Source organism: Prionailurus viverrinus, chromosome D1 (genome assembly GCF_022837055.1).
Source record: "Prionailurus viverrinus isolate Anna chromosome D1, UM_Priviv_1.0, whole genome shotgun sequence".
NCBI lineage: Eukaryota > Metazoa > Chordata > Mammalia > Carnivora > Felidae > Prionailurus > Prionailurus viverrinus.
Genome location: NC_062570.1, coordinates 11,463,423 through 11,489,471, shown reverse-complemented (window position 1 = coordinate 11,489,471; position 26,049 = coordinate 11,463,423). Strand labels below are relative to the sequence as shown.

The window sequence follows — 26,049 nt, the reverse complement described above, 5'->3', positions numbered from 1 at the left end:
GGGAACAGACTGAAGTACGAACGAAATTACTTCACTTCCCCCTAGAAGTCAAAGTACGAAGTGTTTTATACTCCGTAAACTAAGCAGGTGGAGAGACTTGTGTTCCCAAAGAGCGAGGTTGGCCCAGCTGGGCAGGGCTTAGTGTAATCGTTCCATTCTCCACTAGATGGCGCTGCTTAGCTTACTGGGGTGGATTGTTATGGAGCTTGTAAGTGTGTACGAGCATGCGCGGGACCGATGAAAATGGAGTCACCCAGCCACCCAGTCCCTAGTATGGGAACTCTGCCCGGTCAGCAATTGCGCACCCGTCCTTTGTTTCCGGCTTCCTTTCACTGCCTGCTTTTACACTGTCCGTGACCGTCAGGTTGCCAGGTGGCACCTTCCTCCTGAGTTTTATCTCAAAGGCAGCTGTTTTTCCCGACCTCTCACCTCTGAAGGACTGTGGCTTTGACCCGTTCTGCCCCTCTGCTGAAGGGTCTCACCGAGCAATGGCCGGGTGCCGGCCGCACCCAGAAACATTCGCAGGACCATGCTGCTACCAGTGCTCAGAGACTGCGGCCGGGTGCCAGCCCCCCCCCCACCACAAAAAGTTCCCGAGATCGTGTAGCAGCAGCGTTTCCGGGATCACGGAAAACCACAACACACACCTGGCACCAGGCTTCACCCTTAACGACCTCGTTCCAGCACCAGCGAATGTGGTGGTTCTCCCGGGTCCGCTGGGACCTCTGCCTGTGGGGAGTCCTTCCAGCAGGGGAGCCGCCTCTGCCCATGTGTCCCAAAGACCCCCGGACTTCACTCTGCGCCTGTGGATTCGCCCTTTCCACCAGAGCACCACCAGGTATGGAGCTGCAGAGTTTCAGACTTGAAACTGCGCTCCTTGTTTATAGAGTCTTAACGGAATTTAAACCCTCTCCTTTCTCCTTTTTTAGTTCAATCCCTGCGGCTGTTTCCACTTTTCCACTTTCTCTCCAGCTGCTTTTGGGGAGGGTGCCTTTCCTGTACTCTCTCCCCTGTCTCCGTCCTCTCTCCACACACAAAAACAGCTCCCTGCCCTCCGTGGCTTCTGTCTCCCCCAGGTCACCTCTCTGCGCCGCATACCTGCTGAATTCTGTGGTTCAGGTTGTGCAGATTGTCGTGTTAATCCTCAGATCAGTTTTCTAGGTGTGCAGGATGGTTTACTGTTGGTCTGGCTGTATTTCATGGACGTGATACACAAGAAACCTTCCGTGCTATTCCACCACCTTTGTTCCTCCCCCTCCCCCGCCCCCACACCGAGATTCAGTGATTCGGTGATTGTTAACACCAAGCAGCGCCCTCTGCATTTCTTCATCTCTGAATAAGTTTTCTCTTTGGGAAAGATGGGAGGAATTACTTCCCCAAAGCTTTTCATTACATTTATCTATTTTTATCCACATTCATTCTTAATGTGATGCTTCAGAACTAATCAATGTGCTGCTTAGACTTGAGTACAGTAAAAATGTAACTAATTTAGGTGGATTGGGGTACAGACCATCTGAATTAGATAAAAGTCTGAATTACATAACATTTTAAAAGCAATTCAATTTTACTGCTTTCAAATAACTTCAAAGTAACAAGACTGCAAAAGCATCAGTAGGTAAATGTTTTGGAGACCAAATCTGGTGATAAGTAAAAAGGAATTGTAATTATTACATTAATTGCTTGCATTTGAATGCTTCTTCCAAAGCGTCAACAGAAACGTAATTCCCTTAAATAGACTTATTGTGCTTCCAGTGTTATGTAACTTAGCAAGGGTTTGTTAAACATCTATTATAAGGAAAGCACTGGGTGGGGGCGGGGAGGTTGATGGAAAAGTTCATAATCTTGTTAGGGTGGTAGAATGCACGCCGGTAAATCAGTCTTTGGCCGTTCTCTTTACCAGTTCACTCCCTTATATCAATTTTTTTCCCAGATGGGGCTACGTAAGTTACGCCTCAACCCTCAAACTGCTGAGCTACTGAGGGGACGGTGTGCCTGGGTGCTTGGATTTATTTCTCAGGAAATCACTATCACTTCCCAGACTTTTTGGCCTCCAAACGTCCTGTTTCTTGCTTTCACCGTTCCTCTCAACCTACCACAGCAAGACCTCCTGATCCTGAGTTACAGAAATTGGAGCTGATGAGGGCTCTGCCGCGTCCTGTTCCTCTTGTCAATGACATGGTGGCTAGTGCACCTCACACCGGTCCTGCTGACATCTCCTGACCAGTGGATCATCGTGCCCGCAAGTCCGCCACCTTTTCAGGCCTGACACAGAGCTCTGCCTCACACAAGCTCAAGTGCCTTTCAGAGATAGGCCACAGGGGACATTTCTGTTTGAGACCTATCAGCCTTGTCCCTTTACTCCGTAGTAGGTAGTAAACGTCTGGGTGATGCCTTTTACCTGGTGTACCACAAAACTGAGCTCCTATGATACAAAACTGAGGTTTTAGGGAGTTCAGAAACTCAAAATTTTTGCAAAACTGGGTCTAGGCCCATCAGCTAGCTATCCAGTTGATCCCAGCCATAGAATAATCTTAATCAAACGGGAGCTGATGGAGTAAGGAAGGGAACCTGAGGAGTTCAGGCTACCAGCCAGAGGGGGCTGGACAAACCCAGTGACGCCAGAATCCAATGCTCATAGGCCGTTTCATTCACCCGTTTACCATCGGTGATGTGTGGGAGCTGACTCAGACCGCGGACAGGACTGGCTGGGTGTAGCTCTTCCCAAGTCACCCTTCCACCCCTTCAAGACGGCAGCTGGAAGGTGGACCACGGTGAGAGCCTGGACACCGTGGAAGGTGGCAAATGCTCCATGCAAAGCGGTTGCCCCCCACACCCCAACCAGAGCCAGCTGGTAAGCGCTGACTGCACCGCTGGTGACATCTGGTCTCATGTTCGGTTTTCACAAACTCGGTGGCCACCGTCCCCTGAGAAGGCACCACCGACACACTGCTGGCTCACTGACCTGGGCTCGGTTGGTATACAGCACCTTCATATCCCTCAGCTTCTCCAAACCCTCACTGTAGCACAGGATGGCCGCTTCATAGTCACCTCTGGCAAACGCTTCGTTCCCCTTCTGTTTTAGGGCTGGAGAATAAAAGTCATACAGGTGAGCTCTGCCCGCATACGGGATAATTCTCTCAGACTTTATTCCCCTGGCTTTGGAACCCAGCTTTGAAGGTCATAGCTTCCATCAACCCAGAGGAGATCTGCTGCCTGTTTCTCTACAGATGTTTTGGGATCGGCCTCTTTAAGGATTTTTTTTCCCCTCCAAACCTATCCCCAAGTCTCCTAAGTAGCTTCTCCGAAAAATAAATGTTTCTGGGGCATGTGGGTGGCTCAATCGGTTAAACGTCCGACTCAATTCCAGCTCAGGTCATGATCTCATGGTTTGTGAGTTCGAGCCCTGTGTCGGGATCTATGCTGGCAGCAGAAAGCCAGCTGCTCTCCCCCCTCTCTCTTTCTCTGCCCCTCCCCTGCTCTCGCTCGCTCACTCAAGATAAACTTAAAAAAAAAGTGTTTAAGAAAAAAAATGTTTCTGCCTCAAAACTCAGAACCTCTCCAAGTTTGCCACAAAGGCCAAGTCTGACATTCAGTGTCTCACAAAGACGGCCAAATAAGTCATTTTCCAGCAGATGTGGAGCTGTTCATGCGCAGCACATGCCTCTGGGAGACACAAAAGTGCCAAATGCGTGTGTCCCTCCAACACACGCACAACCTCGTCTCTCTCTCTCCATTTCTCCTCTCCCTTCTCACATCTACATTTTACTGTTTGATTTTTCTTTTTCACTCTCCCTTCTGTGCCTCAGGCCAGCCTGCACACCTCACTTCCACCTTCCCTACTGACTGCTGAGCGCTGGTCTGCCAGGTCCGTCCCTGTGCTTTAGAAAGCGGTCTGGCTGTGGAGCCTGATGGAGGGCTCTGCCCTCTTCCCTGTCTGCTGCAGCAGGGACAGGGAGCAGACAGCGCTGGCTTCTGCCTGGCCAGGCTCCACTGCCTCGAGACCATTATGAACCCCCAGCCGGGAATCTCGCTGTCCTCAAGTATCAGCAGACAGACTCATGATCTTTCGGGCACAGATCATCCCAGCTCTTGGGAAGTGAAGATAGACAGTTACCATCTGCTAAGACTTTGTTCTCCCTTCTTCTCCTGGCACGTTCCTTTGCATCCAACTCCACGGATGCCAAGAAGGCTTCTGACAGCAGAGTAATTTCAAATATTAGAGAGAAAAATCCAGATATCACAATCAGTTCTTTAGCTCAAATTCAGAAGAAAGCTTCTTTAAAAGCTTTAGAGACACACACCTCATGCATATATATATAGGCACACACTCCTGTGCACACACGCACACGAGCACGCACACACACACACACACACACAGATTCTGAGGCAACTAAAATGACATTTTCTTAATTTGACATTAAATGGTAATCTGTGTGGTATATTATTATACATGATGGCTATGTCTGTGCTTCAAATTTGAATTATGCCTTTTAAAAGAGTTTTTCTTTAAAGGTAGACTTTTTTGTTCCATTTAGCATAATGAGTTTCTGAGCTGAGCAAGAGAGAAGCTACCTGGATCCCTTCAGCAGCTAACAAAAAATTGGCTGATACAGAATAACTGAATTCAGTTTATAAAAGACTGTCCAGGAGAAATTACAGAAAAACCTGTGAGCACTGTTTCCTCTGACCACTAGTAAGAGAAGTGGCTGATCAGTAGGTTTTTGTTCATGGGTTGTTTGTAAGCCCAGAGGCTATAATTTAAGGGTCTGGAGGCTACAGTTGATAAACACTGATCCTAAACAAATAGGAAGACAGATGCTGTCCTTACCTGAGTTTATTTCATCTGTATTCTGCAGGCACAGGTTATCATAAAAACAAAGAAACAAATTTCAAAAACTATTCTCTGATTTATGTGAATATACACCAAGAATGCAGATCCATCACAAGTGGGGTGGTAGGGTTATTTCCTTTAACCATCAATACTGAAGGGCCCCGAATTCTGAAGGCTTGCTTTAAATCAGTTCTGATTATGCATATGGTTGTTACAGGGTGAGCAGGTCAAGGGACCCCGGCTGTGGCTGTGTGAGTTGGAAATATGAGACAGGATATATTACCTTAACAGTACAGCTTAGATATGGTCGCAAGCTCAGGAGGTAGAGAGACCAAATTTTCATTAAAATAAACCCATTATTTTAAAGATAACTCAGAACGACAAAGAAAAAAAAATCAGAGTTTGTATTTCCTTGTGGCAAATAAATCTAGTGAATCTAAAAAGCAAAAGACCACTTTAGCCTCACTAGGCAGTATGAGATTAAACTACCACTTTTCTGCTTCAGTGCAGACCTCTTCTCTGTATCTGCTTATCTAACTCCAAAATAGAAAAAGAAACCTCAGGAGAAGCTTGTGGAGGACTGATCATGGTCTTGTTCAGTGTGGTCCGGCATCCATCCTCCTCTTGGACTTCCTCTGTAAACAGCAGTCTCTTTTCTGTCTCTAGGACAGCTCTCTGTTGTACAACCGGGTCATCAGAATTCATCTCCTGAATTAAACTGGCTGCAGGAGAAATCAGATGTGAATCATTCAAATGAGGTCTTCAAAAGAAAAGACTCCATTCACTAGGAAGGATGGGGTAGCATAGTCATGGGGAAGAACTTTTGTTTCTCCAGCTTTATTGGCATATTATTGACGTACAACACTGTGTAAGTTTAAGGTTCACAGTGTGATGATTTGATCCACGTTGTGAAGTGATCCCACAATAAGGTTACCACAGCCATCTCCTTATGCAATTAGAATTTTCACGTGCGCTGGGAACATTTAAGATCAACTCTCTTAGCGACTCTCAAGTATAAAATGCAGTGACTAACAATAGTTACCATGTTGTACATTAGAACCCTGCACTTACGTGTTTTATAACTGGAAGTTTGTACCCTTTGACCAACATCTCCCCATTTCTTTGTTTTCCCTCCAGTTTTATTGAGAAGTAACGGACATACATCACTGTATAAGTTTTAGGTGTATTGCGTGATGGCTGGATTTATTATATTGTTAAATGATTAGAATTGGTTCCATTAATATCCATCTTTTCTTATAGATGGGATAAAAAAAAAAAAGGAAAAAATTCTCTCCTTGTGATGAGAACTCTTAGGATTTGCTCTCTTGCTAACTTTCCCGTCTATCCTACAGTGGTGTTAGCTATAGTCATTTCGTTGTACATCACACGCCTGGCACTTACCGATCTTACATCTGGACGTTTGTGCTTTTCACCCCCTTCCTCCAACTCCCCCTCCCCCACCCTCAATCTCTGGTTAGCCATAAGTCTGATCTCTATGAGTTTTTTCTTTTCTTCTTGTTCTTTTTTTTTTTAGATTCCACATATAAGTGAGATCACAGAGTACTTGTCTTCTCTGACTTATTTCACTTAGCACTATGCTTTCAAGGCCCACCCATGCTGTCATGAATGGTAGGATTTCCTCATTTTTTATGGCTGAATATCATTCCCTTGTTTATACATAGCACAACTTCATTATCCATTCATTCACAGATGGACACTTAGGCTGTTTCCATGTAAGTGATGCTGCTTTGAACATGGGGGTGCAGATATCCTTTTCCAGTTAGTGTTTTCATTTCCCTCAGATATATTCCCCAAAGTGGAGTTACTGGATCATATGGTATTTCTGGTTTTAATTTTTTGAGGAACCTCCATACTGTTTTCCACAGTGGCTATGCCAGTTTACATTCCTACCAACTCTGCAAGGGCTCCCTTTTCTCCACAGCCTTGCCAGCATCTGCTGTCTCTTGTCTTTTTGATAATGGTGACTCTGAAGGGCATGTGGTGGTATCTCAGAGTGGTTTTAATTTGCATGTCCCTAGTGACTAATGATGTTGAACATCTTTTCATGTGCCTGTTGGCTTTTCAAATATTTCTTTGGAGAAACGTCTATTTGGGTCCTTTGCCCATTTTTTAATTGGGTAAGCTGGTATGTTTTGTTTTTTGTTATTGAGTTGTTTGAGTTCTTTATATATTTTGGATATCAACCCCTTATCAAATACATGGTTTGCAAATAGCTTTTCCCATTCCTTAGATTATCTCTTCCCATTTCTTATAAAAAATTTTTTTTTAATTTTAAGGTTTATTTATTTTTCAGAGACAGAGAGAGACAGAGCATGAGGAGAGAAGGGGCAGAGAAAGAGGGGGACACAGAATCTGAAGCAGGCTCCAAGCTCTGAACTGTCAACACAAAGCCCTTTGCGGGGCTTGAACTGAGACCGTGAGATCATGACCTGAGCTGAAGTCAGACTCCCAACTGAATGAGCCACCCAGGCACCCCATTTAAAATTTGTTTGTTTGTTTTTTTTTAATTTTTTTTTTCAACGTTTTTTAATTTATTTTTGGGACAGAGAGAGACAGAGCATGAACGGGGGAGGGGCAGAGAGAGAGGGAGACACAGAATCAGAAGCAGGCTCCAGGCTCTGAGCCATCAGCCCAGAGCCCGACGCGGGGCTCGAACTCACAGACGGCGAGATCTTGACCTGGCTGAAGTCGGACGCTCAACCGACTGCGCCACCCAGGAGCCCCTAAAATATGTTTTTTAATGTTTATTTATTTTTGAGAGAGAGACAGAGCATGAGAGGGGGAGGGGCAGAGAGAGAGGGAGACACAGAATCTGAAGCAGGCTCCAGGCTCGGAGCTGTCAGCTCCAACACAGGGCCCAACACAGGGCTCGAACTCACAAGCTGCGAGATCATGACCTGAGCCGAAGTGAGATGCTTAAACTCCTGAGACACCCAGGCGCCTCTCTCTCTTCCCATTTCTTAAAGAAGGTTCTGAATGGAAAGCAAAAATTAGAGCCATTAGAACCATTGAGAAAAAATTAAGATCAGGATTTGTTTTGCCTGGAAGAAGCTGCAGGAGAATTTTACCGTGGCCTTCAAATTACAGTTTTAAGCTCCTTATTTAATTCAGTGACAATTTATGGAGAGCTTATTATGAGGCAGATATTATGCAGAATGCCCTCGATAACGATGAATAAAAAAGATGTTAACTTTTGAAGAGTTTCCCATCTTGTGTGGGAGACAAACAGGTAAGTTTAGGCAGCACTGAGGTCACAAAACAGCCCTTAAAGCCATCCTTCCTGGTCTTCACTTTACCGCCCACTCAGCTTAGAGCCCGTGGTCCATCACTCGGCCACCATCCTGCCCACATGCTGACCTCCCTTGCCCTTCCACCACACCTGCCAGACAAAACTCCCGACTCCAACTCCCCACTTCTCTGGGCCTTTGTAACGGATGCAGAGTATTGACAGAGAAAGCAATGGACACCAGGGAGAACTGGTCCTAACTCAACTGCCCTGTCCATGATGCTTGGAGATCCTACTGCTGGCCTAGTAGGATTCTGACCCCAATTCCAACGTGTGCTTTTCCCCACACCACCATGCAATTCTGACACCAGCTGGGTGTCCCTACAATTGAGCTTAATTCTAACATTGCCTACCTGGAATAGTGTCAGATCCCACAGCTTAGGGGTCCGGTCCTATAAGACTGCCCCCTCCCCACCTCCCAGATGGTCACCTGTGCTTCTGCCCGAACATCTATAGATCAGAGGGTCCCACGACCTCTTCTTCCTCTGGTTTGATTAATTGGCTAGAGTGGCTCACAGAACTTAGAGAAACATTTTATTGACTAGATTACCAGTCTGTCATAAAAGGATGTAACTCAGAAGAGCCAGACGGAAGGGATTCATAGGGCATGGCGTGTGGGAAGGGGGTGTAGAAGGCTCTCTGAGCGCACCCCTCTCCCAACATGTCCATGTGTTCATCAACCTGGAAGCTCCCTGATGCTGGTCCTTTTGAGTTTTTATGCAGGCATCATTACATAGCCCTGATCGATTAAAAATCATTGGCCACTGGTAATCAGTTCAACCGCCAGCCCCTCTCCTCTTCTGAGAGGGTTGAAACTTTAGCACCAGGTTGGTTCCCCTGGCAACCAGCTGCCATCCTTAGGTTCCAAAAGTCGCTCATTAACATAAACTCAGGTGTGACTGAAAAGGGTTTGTCATGCATATGAGGATGTCTTTGTCTGTCTTATCACTTAGGAGTGCCAAGGGTTTTAGGAGTTCTGTGCCCAGCACAGGGACAATGAACAAACATGTATTTCTTATTATAAGTCACAGTATCAGGGCGCCTGGGTGGCTTAGTTGGTTAAGAGGCCAACTTTGGGGGCGCCTGGGTGGCGCAGTCGGTTAAGCGTCCGACTTCAGCCAGGTCACGATCTCGCGGTCGGCGAGTTCGAGCCCCGCGTCGGGCTCTGGGCTGATGGCTCAGAGCCTGGAGCCTGTTTCCGATTCTGTGTCTCCCTCTCTCTCTGCCCCTCCCCCATTCATGCTCTGTCTCTCTCTGTCCCAAAAATAAATAAACGTTAAAAAAAAAAAAAAATTAAAAAAAAAAAATTAAAAAAAGAGGCCAACTTTGGCTCCGGATATGATCTCGCAGTTCAAGTGTGAGCCTTGCATTGGGCTCTGTGCTGACAACTCAGAGCCTGGAGCCTGCTTCATATTCTGTGTCTCCCTCTCTCTCTGCCCCTCCCCAACTAATGCTCTGTCTCTCTGTCTCTCTCTCTCTCTCTCAAAAAATGAATAAACATTAAAAAATAAATAAAAAATAAATCACACTATCACATCCAGCCAAGTCATCCTGTCCTCCTCTCATGGACTTTAAAAAACTGCCTCCCATCAAGGGAACCCTTGTGCACTGTTGATGGGAAAGCAAACTCGTGTAGCCATGGTGGAAAACAGTTTGGAGGTTCTTCAAAAAATTAACAGCAGTGGGACACCTGGGTGGCTCAGTCAGTTAAGCCTCCGATTTTGACTCAAGTCATGATTTCACCGTTTGTGGGTTCGAGCCCTGCATCAGGCTCTGTGCTGACAGGAGCCTGCTTGGGATTTTGTGTGTGTGTGTCTCTCTCTCTGCCCCTCCCCTGCTAGCACGTGTGCACTCTCTCTCTCTCTCTCTCTCTCTCTCTCTCTCTCTCGAAAATAAACATTAAAAAAAATTAATAGCAATAATTGCCATGATCCAGTAATTTCACTACTAGCTACTTACCTAAAGAAAACAGAAACACTACTTTGAAAAACTATATGCAGTCCTGTGTTTATTACAGCATTATTTACAACAGCCAGGTATGGAATATCACAGCCATAAAAAAGAATGAAACCTTGCCGTTTGCATTGTCATGGGTGGAGCTGGAGAGTGTTTTTGCCAAATGAAATAAGTCAGTCAAGAGACACAAATACCACATGACTTCACTCACGTGGAATTTAAGAAACAAAACGAATGTACAAACAAAGAAAAAACAGAGACACAAAACCAGACTCTCAAGTACAGAGAACAGAATGGTCGTTGCCTTCCTACCTGTTTGGCCATCGCTGTTCAGTCTCCCTTGCTTGCTCCTGCTCTCCCTGTCCTACCTGCCTTCGAAACTGTGGTCATCCTCAAGGCTCCGCCTGAGCCTTCTTCTCTTTTTCTCTAGCCTGTCCCTAGGTATTCCTGTTCTCTCCCACGGTTATAAGTAACATTAATGCCAAGTGCCCCCTAAACTGACGTCCCCAGCTCTGTTCTCTCCTAGGCTGACACTTGCACAGCCAACTGCCCTCTGAACATCTTCGCTGTCATGTCTTACTCACCGATCTTGGGCTGCCCATCCTCCTTCCCCTGAGGCTCTTCTTCCTCCAAATGCCTTCTATCTTAGCAGATGGCTGAACCACCCACTGGGCATTCAACCCAAAACTTTTGGGCCCCATTTTTTTTTTAATGTATTTTGACAGAGAGAGAGACACACAGACAGACAGTGCAAGAGGGAGGGGCAGAGAGACTGAGAGACCCAGAATCCCATGGGAGCGCACAGCCTGATGCAGGGCTTGATCCAACGCATTGTGAGATCATGGCCTGAGCAGAAATCAGGAGTCGGATGCTCAACTGACTGAGGGCTCACTCTTGAGTCTTCATTCTCCCTCTGCCTCACAGCCATCAAACTCTAAAGGTCATCGAGTAAATCCTAAATCCTATCAAATCCATCTCCTTGTGCCCAGTCCTGCTGCTCCAGCTCTACACCCAACCTGACTCCCTTCCCTGGTGCTGTGACACCCTCCTGATTGGTCTCCCGGCATCCATTCTTCTGTCCCCTCGTGTCCTCATGTCTACATCCATGCTGTGGCCAGAGCAACTTCTCTACGGTGCAAATCTGATCACGTTCCTGAGTCAGCCCTCCAAAGGATTCCCACTGCTCTCAGGGTAAACGAGAATTCCATATTGTGGCTTCCAAGGTCTTCCCTGATCCGGCCTTTCTTGACTCACATGGGAGCCTCGTCTCCGTGATCTCTCCAGCCACATGCAGCTGTTTATGCCTTTAGTTTCTTAGAAGCACCTTGTTCTTTCTTAACTCCCAGCTTTTCTACTTATGTTCTCTCCATTCAGAATATTCCCTCACCTTCTCCCCAGTGCCCGAGTCCTACTCACACTTCAGATTTCTGCTTAAATCCCATGCTTTAGGGAAGCCTTATAAAACTCCTGTATGCAAGTGTGGCCCCCACCCCATTCCTATGCTGATGTCCGCCCACCCCCCTGCCCCGCCATGTGACTGTACTGGCAGAGAGCCTTTAAAGGTGGAATTAAGGTTGAATGAGGGGGCGCTTGGGTGGCTCAGTCGGTTAAACATCTGACTCTTGGTTTCAGCTCAGGTCATGATCTCGTGGCTTCATGGGTTCGAGCCCCATGGCAGGTGGGCTCTGTGCTGGCAGTGTGGAACCTGCTTGGGATCCTCTCTCTCTGTCTCTCTCTGCCCCTTCCCCACTCGCTCTGTCTCTGTCTTGCTCAAAATAAATAAATAAACTTTTAAAAAAAGGTTAAATGAGGTCATGAGGATGGAGCACTGAACAACAGGACTGGCGCCCTCATAAGAAGAGGAAGAGACGTCAGGGACGCACGGACACACACAGAAAAATGACCATGTGAGGATGCGGCGAGAAGGAGGCCATCTCCAAGCCAGAGAGAGAGGCCTCAGGAAAAACGAAAACTGACGACACCTTAGTCTTGGACTTCCAGCCTCCAGAAGTGTGGGAAGTAAATTGCTACTGCTTAAGCCATTCAGTCCCTGTTTTGTTACAGCAGCCCAACCACACTGATACAATTTGTAAACTGAGTTACAGTCTCTTGTACTTTGCAAATCTCAAATCTCACTTTGTATCACACATCGCATTCCAGATGGCTTGTGTAGTATCTGTTCTCCCCACTGGACTCTAGATATCCCGAAGGAAGGGAAGTCTTATTTATTATTACCGGTCTCTCTGGTGCCTAGCAAAGCTCAGTACATAGCAAGAGCCCAGGAAATGAATGCATAGAATCTACACAGGTGGCTCTACAAATGTAAAGTAACTACAAATGAAATAAAACTGGAAATTCAGTTACTGGATAGCACTAACCACATTTCACATGCTCAACAACTGCATGCAGTTACTGGCTACCATAGTGGACAGTGCAGATTAGAGGACATTTCCGTCACCACCGAAAGTTCCATTGGCTAGTACTGGTATAAATGGTACCTGCAAGAACTCTGAGCATGAATGAAAGCGAGCCGGTAAAGACAGATGGGGAGGGAGGCAGAGGGAATGTCAAAGGCAACATGCAGAGCATGAACCACCAGGGTGTGTGTGGAGGAACTAGAAGTGTGAGGTAAGGAGAGGCAAGCGGTAAGGACAAGGTCACGGGAGGGCTTAAGTCCCCGATGAGAGCTTGAAGTTTATTGTGGCTGCGGAGAGAATCCAAGCAGAGAAGTGTCTGGGTCAGATTTGCATTTTTAGATACATTACTCTGTGGGGAGCGTAAGCCTGGAGGCAGGAACAACAATCAGGGGGTTGTTGAAACAGTCTGGGTCAGAGAACCAGGACAAAGCAGGGGGTGGGGAGGAAGGAGTTGGAGAAGAAAGCTAAACTTGATGGCTGATCGAATGGAGGGTGAAATGGCAGGAGTCCAATGTGACTGGTAAACTTCTGGATGGTTGTGCCAATGGAGACTAGAATGAAGGGGAAGGGAGGAGAAGCAGTATTATTTGGGAGGAGGATAGAAGGGTAGGGCAACGAGCAACTGCAGTTTGGACGCATTAAGTCTGCCGTGTTCGTGGGGTACTGTGGCTGTGACGAGTGGCACAGAGCCCGAGCCTCAGCGAAGAAGGCCGGGTGGCAATGGAGATGTGGGGGTCGTGAGTAAACGGGTTGCTGGGAAAACCCTGTGCTTGGACCAGACCCCCTGAAGAGCAAAGTGAGCAGCAAGTGGGCCAAGGCCAGAACTTAGCAGATCAGCATTTAGGGATGGGCAGAGGAGAGGCCCAGGGATGTTATCTTTTATCAAGTGACCCAGACTATTTTTAAAACCGTCTTAACGGTTTTGGACCCATACAGGCTGCTAGAAGGAGCAATTTCAACCTATTTCTATTTGATATGCAAGATTTGTTGGGTTGTTGGTTTGCTTGTTTCCATCATCAAACAAGCTCCCTGAAGCTTGAAGAATAGGAACAAACTACTTTGGAATCTAGTGAATGTGCTTTGTGGGATCAGAGTCTGTCCTTTGAGATCCCACCTATCTGAGCTGGGGAAGGGGTCTTCTGTCTTCTTGCCTAGAGGCAGAGAGATGGGGATAGGACAGCCAAAAGCCATTCATGTAATCAGATGGACCCAGGGGGAGAGCCACTTGATTTTGCTTCTGCAGCTCAAAATCAGAAATGGCTCTGCCCTAAAGCAAGAGGAGACTGATCACTGAGGTTCCTGAGCGATCTCGAAGGGAACAGCTAGGGCTCCTTTGACGTGAAGTCTACGTGGAAGGGGACAGAATATGGAGGAGACTTGTCCCCCTCAGGTCCCATCAGAATGTTAATGGCTTCTCTGATACCAATGAACAGCCTCAAAATACTACCCCAGGCTCTAATGTTACTCGCTTCTTAATACCTTTTCTGTTTAATTCCAATTATATTTTCTCTTAGAGTCATAAACCTATCAGGCAACCCAGGAACTAACTTCAGGTGATCACTTCTCTTCAGTCACCCCACCTTGCTAACACAGAATTTAATTTGTTTATGATTTACTGGTACTTACTGATTTCATCCACATTTTTAAGAAATTTCTGCAAGTCTTTCTCGTGGTGGTCCGCCATCGTCAACCAGAATCCCTGAGGGAGGCAGTGGGAGTGACGAGAATTAATAGTAATAAAACGCTAAACAGGATTTTTCAGGCTTATTAGCCTTCTAAAACTAACAGCCAAGTGGTTATTTTTAAGATGGGTTTGTGTACATAAATAACGTCATGAATAACGGCAGGTGATCTATTTCACTCTGATTGCTGGGAAGGCCAAGGAAGGGATACTCATTATTTGTGGTGATGCTTCTGGAAAGCTGTCAGCCCTCCCTCCTCTGGGAAAACTGCTCTGCAAAATGTTCCTCCAAGCCCGACATCCACTGCTGTGATTCAGGGACTGGGTATAAAGGAGACCAGGAGGGGAGGGGCTGCCAGGAATGGAGGAAAGTAACATTGGACTTTGGTCATGACAGGCCCGCCCGGCCAGAAGCTTGGACCTAGCTGTGTGACTGGTAACCAGGAACTGGAGAATGTGCACTTAAATGTCCAAACTTGCTTAAAATATAAGCCTCTAGGGGAGCCTGGGTGGCTCAGTGGGTTAAGCGGCTGACTTCGGCTCAGCTCAACTCACGGTTCCTGAGTTCGAGCCTGGCATGGGACTCTGTGCTGATAGTTCAGAGCCTGGAGCCTGCTTGGGATTCTTTGTCTCCCTCTCTCTCTGCGCCTCCCCCACTCATACTCTGTCTCTCTCTTCAAAAACAAAACAAAACATTAAAAAGAAATTAAAACAGGAGCGCTGGGGTGGCTCAGTCGGTTAAGCGGCTAACTTCGGCTCAGGTCATGATCTCAGGGTTCCTGAGCTCCAGCCTGGTGTGGGGCTCTGTGCTGACAGCTCAGAGCCTGGAGCCTGATTCGGATTCCGTGTCTCCCTCTCTCTCTGCCCCTCCCCAACTCACACTCTGTCTCTCTCTAAAAAAAAATAAATAAATAAACATTAAAAAGAAATTAAAACAGGGGTGCCTGGGTGGCTCAGTGGGTTAAGCTTCCGACTTCGGCTCAGGTTATGATCTCATGGTTTGTGAGTTCGAGCCCGGCACAGGGCTCTGTGCTGACAGCTGGGAGTCTGGAGCCTGCCTCGGTTTCTGCGCTTCCCTCTCTCTCTGCCCCTCCCCCACTTGTGCTCTGTCTTTCTCTCTCAAAAATGAATAAATGTAAAAAAAAATTAAAAAAAAGAAATTAAAACAATAAAATATAAGCCTCTGTCTTGTTTTCTAGGTGTGAAGAGAAGCTAAAAATTGGCTGAAGGGATGAGAACTCGATGGCACTGTGCATGCACCAGCATCTCTGTTCCTGTCCAGGTACTTTGGATTTATTACTTCTCTCTCAGTCGTTTGTGAGTAAAAAGGCTTCACGGTGTAGCCAGTGGTTCCCAAAGCTCACCCAAAGGCCATAAAAGTCGTCCAAAAAACGTGTTAAGTATACACAGTCCTCAGCCTTGGCGCCAGAGTCAGTACCCTTGCCGGGGCGCCGGGGAATGGATACTTTGAAACACTCGCCGAGCGATTCTGACTTACGATTAGGTTTAGCAGTAGTGCAGTGCTGTAACGCTCCAGTTACTGCAAATTTGAACTCTGCCACACAAACAAGCTGGGAGTGATTTGACCTCCTGACACCCCACCGGTTATAAGCTGTGTGACCTCAGCTAAATTCAACAACCTCTCTGAGCCTAACTCATTCTATGGAAACGGTAATAGGAACCGAGAGGGCTACCCTGGGGGTTCACTGAAAGCGCCAGGCACACGATGAGTGGTAAATGCTGGTAAATGCGAGGCACCCTTATCTATAAAACGGGTGAAGTGGGACATGTGGCTTAACTAGACGAGCGCTAGGGTTCCTTCCAGTTCCTTCCAGAACTGAGGCCTAGCGAAGCGAGTTAACTTGCCCAAGGTTGCCAGGTTAGAAGGAAGGCTCAGCACTTCTCCGGGCCGGCGCAACCAGGGTCGGACACGAACTCTCTCGGGAGCCCGCGGCCGGGGGAGGGCACGCACGCGGGACCCCAGCGACGAGCCGGGGCGGGGCCGGAGGGGCGGGGCCGGAGGGGCGGGGCCGACGGCACCGTTGCCCGGCAACCGCTCCACAGCGTCCACCGGCCCCAGTTCCCAAAGCCGAAGTCCCAGCCCGCCGGGGGTCACCGTCCCATCTGCTTAGGCCCACACCAGTGTCCTCTGCTTGGCGCTGACGGCCAGATCGGGACCACATCCCAACAAAGACCCCGAGACACCCCACCACACTGACCTGACACGCCCAGGGGCCGGACAGGAAATGGCGGCTGTTGGTGGGCGGTGACTGAGCAGGGACAGGGGGCGTGGCCAGTGTCGGGGGCGTGCCCAGCGGTCGGGGCGTGTCTAGAGTCTGGGTGCGGGCAAGGCCTCAGCGCTCTGGTTCTGGAGCCAGCGCGCTGCCAGTTTGTGGCCGGGCTGGGGGCCCTGGGTCCAGGATGGGTACCCGGTCAGGGGCTGGAAGCAGGTCTCTGAATCAGGGCCAGGTGTTCGTCCCTTTTTCTTCTAAGGAAGGGGCATCTCTCTGATCATCTTACTATCCCTGGCCCAAAAAAGGGGACAATCTCCAGTGTACTTGGGAGAGGCAAACTTGGGTGAAATCTGGGCTTATTGCTAGATGTGAGACCTTCAGAGAGCTCTGTAATCTTCTGATCTTTTCTCGTCTATAAACTGGAGAAATGGCACGTTCTCCCAAGGTTTATGGTTAAAGTGCCAGGCATCTAGTCACTAGGAATACGTGTTAGTTATTATCCAGGGAATCCTAGGATTTGGAGCTGAATGAGACACATTCACACTTTGAATAAATGCACACAGCTTTAAAGAGATTCCAGTCTGTTTTTTGAAACAAAACTTCAGTATTATGGTGCTGGGTTAAAGGGGCAAGGGGAGAAAAGCCAGTTTTGGGGAAAGTTCCATCTTGAGTTTAAGCTCAGAAACCCTTGGGGTGCCTTGGCAAATTTGTGGGTGCATTTCAGAAACCTGTTTGCTGGCTGAGGAGCCCCTGGGGATAGAATTTACCGGAAGGGGAGGGGGTCCAGGCATGGCCAGTTAGATCCAACATTGGCTGAGCACAGTCTGCTGAGTCCTGTGTTCTCCATGGGGCTGTTTGACTGAAATCTCCACAAGGTGTTGGCACACATCAGTCCTGCTTGAGAACCCCTGTAATGGAGTAGAGCACACAGGGGCTGGGGCATTGAACTCTTCGCTGCAGCCTGGGGGCCGCTTTAGCAGAGTCCTTAGCACATCAGCTGCAGCAGGAGGCCGTGGGCCCTGGGGGACCCAGCAGTATAGTCACAGCAGCTGTCCCCAGGGACTGAGCTGCCTCATGAGAGGTAGCACAGCAGAGGTGTCTGGGAGAGTGGGGCTGCTGTGAGGCCACACCCTGGACATTCTCAGAAAGACCTGGGTTAATTTACAGTGACCTTGGAGTGTGTGCAAATTTGTGGAGACAGGAACCCGTGACAGGTCATCATTGTTAGCGTTGTCCCATTATCCCCTCAGGCTTGTGACTTCTTGAGTACACACAGGCATAGTCTCCAACCTCAGGCTCCTTCTTGTCTCTTTGAGGCTGACAGTTTTAACTCCAAATCGCTTACTTCTCATTCTACTACTGTTCACCAAACTCCTGTCCTGGACTCCAAGAGGGGCCTTCCCACAACCCAGTGTACCACACTACCATTTGTTCACACATTCCTGTGTCGATTGTGGATGGTCTGCAGTGTGCCAGGTGCTGGGGAGAGAGAGCCCCCCTGGTGCACTTCATAGCTATTCATCATGAGCTGAGTGCTCAGGGGCTCTAGAACCCGTCAGCCTGGGTCCAAATCTCAGCTCTCCACTTTGCAGCATTTATTAAAATATTAAGCCCTTCCTGTGCACCTTTAGTGAGCTAGGTACTGGAAATTTTTTTCTCTTCTTACTGTTACTAGTTGTGTGACCTTGACAAGTTACTTCATCTCTTAGTTTCCTCCTCTGTAAAAACGAGGATGTTAAATAGTATCGATCTTACAGGATTGCTGTGAGAGGTACACGAGTTAATACAGGTAGAGTGTCTAGACAAAACATGGAGCATCATCAAGACTCAGTAAATGTTAATAATTCTTATTACTACTCTTGTGATTAGTATGCATTAGACCAGTGCTTCAGAACCTGGACTATGCCTAAGAATTACCTGGGGATTTTGCCAAGTTGCAGATTCAGATTCGGCAGGACTGGGTGTGAGATTCTTCAGTGATGCCTCTTTGTGAAGTGTAGGCCACACTGAGTAGTGCATGAATGATGTTTTCTTTATGCTCGAAGTTATTTATAGTTTTTATAGTTATGAGTTATTTTTTCCCCTTGAAGTCATATTTCCATTTTACACCCCTCCACACACACATACTCACTCAGAATACTATCCTAATACAGCATACGTTTTTAAAAAATATAATTTATTGTCAAGTTAGCTAAAATACAGCATATACAGTGTGCTCTTGGCTTCAGGGTTAGATTCCCGTGATTCACCGCTTACATGCAACACCCAGTGCTCATCCCAGCAAGTTCCCTCTTCAATGCCCATCACCCATTTTCCCCTCTCCCCTGCCCCCCCTTCAACCCTCAGTTTGTTCTCTTCATTCAAGAGTCTCTTAAGGTTTGCCTCCCTCCTCTCTGTTTGTAACTGTTTTTCCCCTTCCCTTCCCCCCCAGTCTTCTGTTAAGTTTCTCAAGATCCACATGAGTGAAAACATATGGTGTCTGTCTTTCTCTGACTTATTTCACTTAGCACAATACCCTCCAGTTCCATCCATGTTGTTGCAAATGGCAGGATTTCATTCTTTCTCATTGCCAAGTAGTATTTCATTGTTAATACAGGATACTTTTATGCTTGAATGTCTTTTACTGATCATCCCATCCTAATTCTCTGCCACAGAAATATCAACAAACATTGCTGGGATGTTTGCTTTAACCAGACACCATACTGTAAGTCAGGGACACAACCCCTGCCCTCAATGAATTCACAGTCCAGTGAGGAAGATAGATACACAAACAGATTATTACCAGGCAGTGTGGTAGAGGCAGTGAAGGACTAGTGCTAACGGAAGGAGGAAGGAGGAAGGAGGAAGGAAAGGAAATGGAGGCAGGGCCCCACAGCAATAGGGGTTTACATAGTTCATGTGGTGGCTGAGCATGTGTACAGTGCTCCAGGCAGAGCCGACAGGACGAACAAACATTCAGAGGCAGGAAGCATTGCGCCACGGGTGAGAAAACAGAAAAGTTTAAGGCAAGAGTGGTGAGAAATGAGCCAGAGGAATGTGTTATGGCACAGAGTGTCAAGGAGGGAAGCCGTAGGAAGAATGGGAGGAAAGCAAGAGAACAGACAAGAGTGGGACAAGATACCTGGGCAGGAGGGACGCCAAGGAGAGGGCAGATGTGCTTGCTTCTAGGTCAGGATAGGTGTAAGGATACTCAGCAGCCACGCACACTTGTGGCATCTTTAGAAGTCATTTCCATCTTGATGGCTCCTACCTGGGTCTCTATCCAGCTGAGACCTCACTCCATGCCCTGGCCCTCCGATTCAACAGAGTGACTAGACTGTGAATCTCTTGCGGGTAGGAATTTTGTTTTAGTTTGTCTTAGTATTCCCAGTGCCTGGTCCTTAGATGGAGCTAAATTTAGATTTGCTGAGTGAGTTGATTTCTTGCTCTGCATGGAGGAAGGCTCCAGTCTAAGTCATTCTACATGGGAAAGGAATATGGATGTTTACAGTTTCTCTGCGTCAGGCTTCTCAGGAAGGTCCATCCTGGAGGACAAACGTTGTTATAGTCACAAAATATGTTTTAGGGCAAATCTGCTTGACAGATTGATCACTTTAAAATGTTAGAGGTCCTCGGGGGCGGTTGAGCATCCAATCTTGATTTCAGCTCAGGTCATGATCCCAGGGTTGTGGGATCCAGCCCCACATCAGGCTCCGCCTTGAGATTGGCACCTTCTTAAGATTCCCTCTCTCTCTGGGGCACCTGGGTGGCTCAGTCGGTTAAACGTCCGACTTCGGTCAGGTCATGATCTCACAGTTTGTGAGTTCGAGCCCCACATTGGGCTCTGTGCTGTCAGTTCAGAGCCTGGAGCCTGCTTCGGATTCTGTGTCTCCTTCTCTCTCCACCCTTCCCCTGCTCATGCTCCATCTCTCTCTGCCTCTCAAAAAATGAATAAACATTAAAAAATAAAAAAAAATTAAAAAGATTCCCTCTCTCTCTGTCTCTCCCTCTGCCCCTTCTCCTCTGCTCATGCTCTCCCTTCCCCCCTAAAATAAAATAAATTAAAAAAAATAAAATAAAATGTCAGAGGTCCTAGTAAGCCTTGGGTAGTCACTGGACTGTCTGCAAAGATTCCAGTATTCCTCCTCCAAGGCATACAGTAGGATCTCACTTCTCTGTGACCAGGTGATTTGCTTGTTCAGTGCCATGTGGGAAGAAGTGAAGAGGGCAGAAGCCTTTAAGAGCCAGTGTGTGACTCACCATACAGAGCCAGCCTGTCCTCTGCCCCAGCAACCAGGTAGTGAAGGCTGTATCTGCTTGAGTCCATGAGTGAGGGGACATGGACCAGAGATGCCCTTCTACCTTTGATGGACACGTAGCAATAGACCTTCCTTGCTTTAATCCACAAGGATTTTGGACTTGTTTGTTAGGCAACATAACACAGCCTTTCATGTCTAATATGACAACTCAGACTGCTGTCAGTCATTTGCTACAGTGTCAAAATCTAGGGACCGTGCCCATGAGTGCACATAGATTATGATCATTGTGACTTACGTTTTAAGTATCAATGTTTGCATGTTCGTACATGTTCAAATACACAGAGGAAAACAGACGTTTAAAACGTGTGTGCCTGGTATCTCAAATTTATTCCTCTTAAGGAAACTCTATGAATCATACAACTGCTACTTCCACTCAACCTAACCCCCCTGTGTGGTATATACAAATTTCACTTTTTCTTTATGTCCTCATAAAAGTTGGAGAACATTTGGTCACCTTCCACTGTGCAGTATATTGGAGACTTGGAGATTATTATAAGCTGTCTCTTCTCTCTGCTTTCCCTTTTGTGTAAATGATTCCAGCTCTTTGCTTTTTCTCACCAATCATACTTTATACACTTAAGAGAGATTTAAAAAAATGGTTTCCAACCGAGGACAGCCGCATGCAGAACACAGGGATCCTGCCTTTTCCCGCTGAAAGTGAAGAGTGCTGACAACATGAGCCAGGAGCCACACTGTGAAGATGTCCCATTGGTCAAAACCCTTCATGTAGATGCTGGGCCCACAATTCTTTCGGAAACTTTGGCTTTAGGATTTCGTAGGGGAGGAAGCTAAAAGAATTCAGCCTGTGTCTTCCCTCCCTAAGGGAAATTCATGAGTCACATTTGCTATTTCCCCCCAAACATATGTCCTTTCATTAAAAAGAAAAGAGAAGCTAAACCATTGGCGTCTTGGATGCACCCTTTTCTCTTTCAGTTCCCGCCTGGTTATAGATGAAGAAATGATTTCAAGATCTAGTCACAGATTTAGTCTGGATGTCCACAGAGGAAAAGAGTCTTCCTTGGGATGTCCACGTGTAAATAATGACACCACAGTTACTGACAGCAGCAACAACAAAAACCACGGTGATGACAGTAACTGGCCTCGCTGACTCACTTGGGGCCAGGAGTGGCACTCAATCCTTTACAGGCATTAGTGGACTTAAAACTCTCAGCAGCCTTATTCCTATTCCACAGGTAAAATGCGGTCAGGGAGGTTACAGGACTTGCCAGAGCAGAAGCCAGGATGGGTACCCTGGTCTGAGTGTTCCTCCAGCTCATCCTACCCATGTCGCCACCCTGCCTCCAAAGTGGCGCCCTTCCCAGAGAGCTCTGTCTTCAGCTTCCTCCTGGGAGTCCGGAGCCCTAAGTCTGCCTCCTGGGCATATCCACCTCCCTACAGGGTGCTCTGTCTGCTTTACAGGCTGGTCCAACCCTCTGAAGGTGAGGGGTGCATCTCTCCTACAGCCAGAGGACCATGTCGCCTCCTCCATTAAGGACAGGGTGACTCCAACAATGTCCTCCCTTAAAGCCTTTCTGTGGGTCTCAGATGCCTCTGCCTGAAAGTGGAAGGAGACTCAGGCATTGAGCAGCAGGTGGAAACCGGATCCTCTTGTCTCTGCCTGGTGTGGAGCAGCGCTGCCACCATGTGGGCAAACTGGCTGTGCGGGGACAACCATGGAGCCCAGGGAAAGTCAGGGAAGCAGCCACAGAAGCCCGCATTCATTCATTTATTTAAAGTTTGTGGAGCACCTACTACGTGTCATGGGCTTGGCTAGGCTCCTTCTATTGATGCGGCTGCTGCCGAAGTAGTGAATTAAATTATGGCAATGATCTGGGCTCTAGTGAATGTCCAGCATTTCTTCATCGTTTGCTTGGGGGCGCTTACGTCTAGGGCTGATTTGCAACACCCAATAATTATAAAGATACATCAGCTTTGTGCACCAGGGTTTCCTTTGCCTCCGAGGTTTTGGGGACAAGTGGACAACAGAGAAATACAGGACTCCAGAGTTACTTACCGTCCTGATACGGGCTCCATCTCGATGGTTATGAAAGGGCAGGATTATGTATTTCTAGTTCATGCCTTTGCTTCTTTTTGTATTAACTGGGAAATACTGAGGCGCCTGAGTGGTTCAGTCAGTCAAGCGTCTGACTTTTGGTTTCGGCTTAGATCATGATCTCATGGTTGGTGAGACTGAGCCCTGCAGTGGGCTCTGTGCTGACAGTGCGGAGCCTGCTTGAGATATTCATTCATTCATTCTCTTTCTCTCTCTCTTTCCCTCTCCCTCTCAAAATAAATAAACATAAAAACACAGGTAAATAGTACATTAAAAGCTTATCCTAGAAACTTAGAAAATAGAGAAAAACAGAAAATTATACCTGACCTCTTTACCCTGACACTATCACTATTAACATTTTTTGTAATTTATTTTTTCTAATTTTATTTTTTCAATTTACATCCAAATTAGTTAGCATCTAGTGCAACAATGATTTCAGGAGTAGATTCCTTAGTGGCTCTTACCCATTTAGCCCATCCCCCCTCCTACAACCCCTCTGGTAACCCTCTGTTTGTTCTCCATATTTAAGAGTCTCTTATGTTTTGTCCCCCTCCCTGTTTTTATATTATTTTTGCTTCCCTTCCCTTGTGTTCATCTGTTCTGTATTAAAGTCCTCATATGAGTGAAGTCATGATAATTGTCTTTCTCTGACTAATTTCGCTTAGCAGAATACCGTCTCGTTCCATCCACATAGTTGCAAATGGCAAGATTTCATTCTTTTTTATTGCCGAGTAATACTCCATTGTATATATACCCCACATCTTCTTTATCCATTCATCCATCGATGGACATTTGGGTTCTTTCCATACTTTGGCTATTGTTGATACTGCTGCTATAAACATCGGGGTGCATGTGCCCCTTCGAAACAGAACATCTATATCCCTTGGATAAATACTTAGTAGTGCAATTGCTGGGTCGTAGGGTAGTTCTATTTTCAATTTTTTACATTTTTTAAATGTTTATTTTATTTACTTTTGAAGGAGATAGAGACAGAGTATGAGTGGGGTGGGGCAGAGAGAGAGGGAGACACAGAATCCGAAGCAGGCTCCAGGCTCTGAGCTGTCAGCACAGAGACCGACGCAGGTCTCGAGCTCACAAGCCGCGAGATCATGACCTGAGCTGAAGTCAGACGCTCGACCAACTGAGCCACCCAGGCACCTCTATTTTTAATTTTTTGAGGAACCTCCATACCGTTCTCCAGAGTGGCTGCACCAGTTTGCATTCCCACCAGCAGTGCCAAAGAGATCCTCTTTCTCTGCATCCTCGCCAACATCTGTTGTTGCCTGAGATGTTAATGTTAGCCATTCTGACAGGTGTGAGGGGGTATCTCCTTGTGGTTTTGATTTATATTTCTCTGATGATGAGTGATGTTGAGCATGTTTTCATGTGTCACTTGGCCATCTGGGTGGCTTCCTTGAAGAAGTGTCTATTCATGTCTTTTGCCCATTTCTTCACTGGATTATTTGGTTTTTGGGTGTTGAGTTGGATAAGTTCTTTATAGATTTTGGATACAAACCCTTTATCTGATAGGTCGTTTGCAAATATCTTCTCCTATTCCATCGGTTGCCTTTTAGTTTTGCTGATTGTTTCCTTCACTGTGCAGAAGCTTTTTATTTTGATGAGATCCCAATAGTTCGTTTTTGCTTTTGTTTCCCTTGCCTCTGGAGACATGTTGAGTAAGAAGTTGCTGTGGCCAAGGTCAAAGAGGTTGTTGCCTGCTTTCTCCTCTAGGATTTTGATGGCTTCCTGTCTTACATTCAGGTCTTTCATCCATTTTGAGTTTATTTTTGTGTATGGTGTAAGAAAGTGGTCCAAGTTCATTCTTCTGCATGTCACTGTCCCGTTTTCCCAGCACCACTTGTTGAAGAGACTATCTTTATTCCATTGGATATTCTTTCTTGCTTTGTCAAAGATGAGTTGGCCATACATTTGTGGGTCCATTTCTGGGTTTCCTATTTTGTTCCATTGATCTGAGTGTCTGTTTTTGTGCCATATCACTGTTAACATTTTGATGTATTTCCTCTCTGCTTTTTTTTCCTGCATTTTTTTTTTTGCAATGAAGTAACTGTGCTTATATATGATTTTACATTTTACTTTATTGTGTAGCACATTGTCATCATAACAATAATAGATGATACATTCTGAGCACCCATGATGTCCCAGGCCCTTTGCTAGAGGCTTTAAATGTCATGCCATGAAGCCAAAGAACACGCTTAGGAGATGGTATTATTATCCCTCTTTTTTTTTTTTTTTTTTTTTTTTTTTTTGAGAGAGAGAGAGAGGAAGAGAAAGAGAAAGCGAGAGAGAAGATCCCAAGCAGGCTCTGCACTATCAGCACAGCCCAACGTGGGACTTGAGCCCACAAACCATGAGATCATGACCTGATTTGAAATCAAGAGTTGTATGCTTAACTGACTGAGCACTCAGGTGCTCCAATTATTCCTCTTTTAATAAACAAGACAACTGGGGCTCAGAGAGGATCCAAACATCCACACATCTCTTGCCTCTCATAAGTCTGAGCCATGTCGCTGCACTGTTTCAGTAACGCTCATTTAATATCTGCATTGCTTCCCATGGGTCCCTGCCCTGGGCTGCACTCGCCTGCTTGCCCTATTTTAGACCTTTAGTTGCTGCTAATCTCATTTAGCTGATGTAAATATTGCTGCCAGAAGCCTCTCTAAATGTAACTTTTTACAAATCCAGGATAAATTTCTTAAGGTGGCTTTTCAGAAGTGGGTTTCCCAGTCAAGAGTTTGGACTTTTTATGGCTGTTAGTATTTTTGAATTGCTTCTCAGTGGGTTGCACAAATTTGTACACATTAGCCCTGCAACCAGAGATGCACGGCAATGCCAGTTTCACAGCATCCTCACCAGCACTGAGGGTTGATTTCTTTTTCAGTTTAAATGATGATAGGGGCACCTGGCCAGCTCAGTGGGTAGAGCATGAGACTCTTGATCTCAGGGTCATAAGTTTGAGCCCCATGTTGGGTGTAGAGCTTACTTTAAAAAAAATAAAACATGATAAATGGCCTGATAAGAAAATCTGTGATAAGTGGGTTGTTTTGTGGGTCTCTCATCATTAGAGAGGGTGAAATGTCTTTTACTTCTCACCACTGTGCTGGCACTTTCTGCCTCCTTGGCCTCCCCAGGACATCTCTACTGTCATGGTTCTTTGTCATCCTAGGGTCCAGAGACTCCCCCAGGGGGTCTGTAGATAGAATTCAGGGGGTTTTGGAACTTGTTTAGGAAAAAAATACCTTTGTTTTTATAAA

General features: G+C 46.6%; 1 protein-coding gene across 7 annotated transcripts in view; it reads right to left on the bottom strand.

Moving 5' to 3' along the window:
- Positions 1-16,475, bottom strand: part of TTC12 (tetratricopeptide repeat domain 12) — a 54,190-nt gene extending 37,715 nt beyond the window's left edge. For 3 of the 7 annotated variants that reach the window (XM_047877473.1, XM_047877468.1, XM_047877472.1), the window contains exons 1-6: positions 16,059-16,137; positions 14,138-14,210; positions 5,390-5,553; positions 4,829-4,850; positions 4,115-4,192; positions 2,963-3,084 (exon numbers count right to left, since the gene is read on the bottom strand). In XM_047877473.1, the coding sequence (XP_047733429.1) occupies positions 2,963-3,084; positions 4,115-4,192; positions 4,829-4,850; positions 5,390-5,553; positions 14,138-14,195 (444 nt within the window). In that variant the 5' untranslated portion in view covers positions 14,196-14,210; positions 16,059-16,137. Of the gene's footprint in view, positions 1-1,098; positions 1,257-2,962; positions 3,085-4,114; positions 4,193-4,828; positions 4,851-5,389; positions 5,554-10,678; positions 10,740-14,137; positions 14,211-16,058; positions 16,138-16,411 lie in introns of those variants that run through there. The other 4 variants (XM_047877469.1, XM_047877470.1, XM_047877471.1 and 1 more) reach the window with 4 other exon arrangements.
- Positions 16,476-26,049: the final 9,574 nt, after the last annotated feature.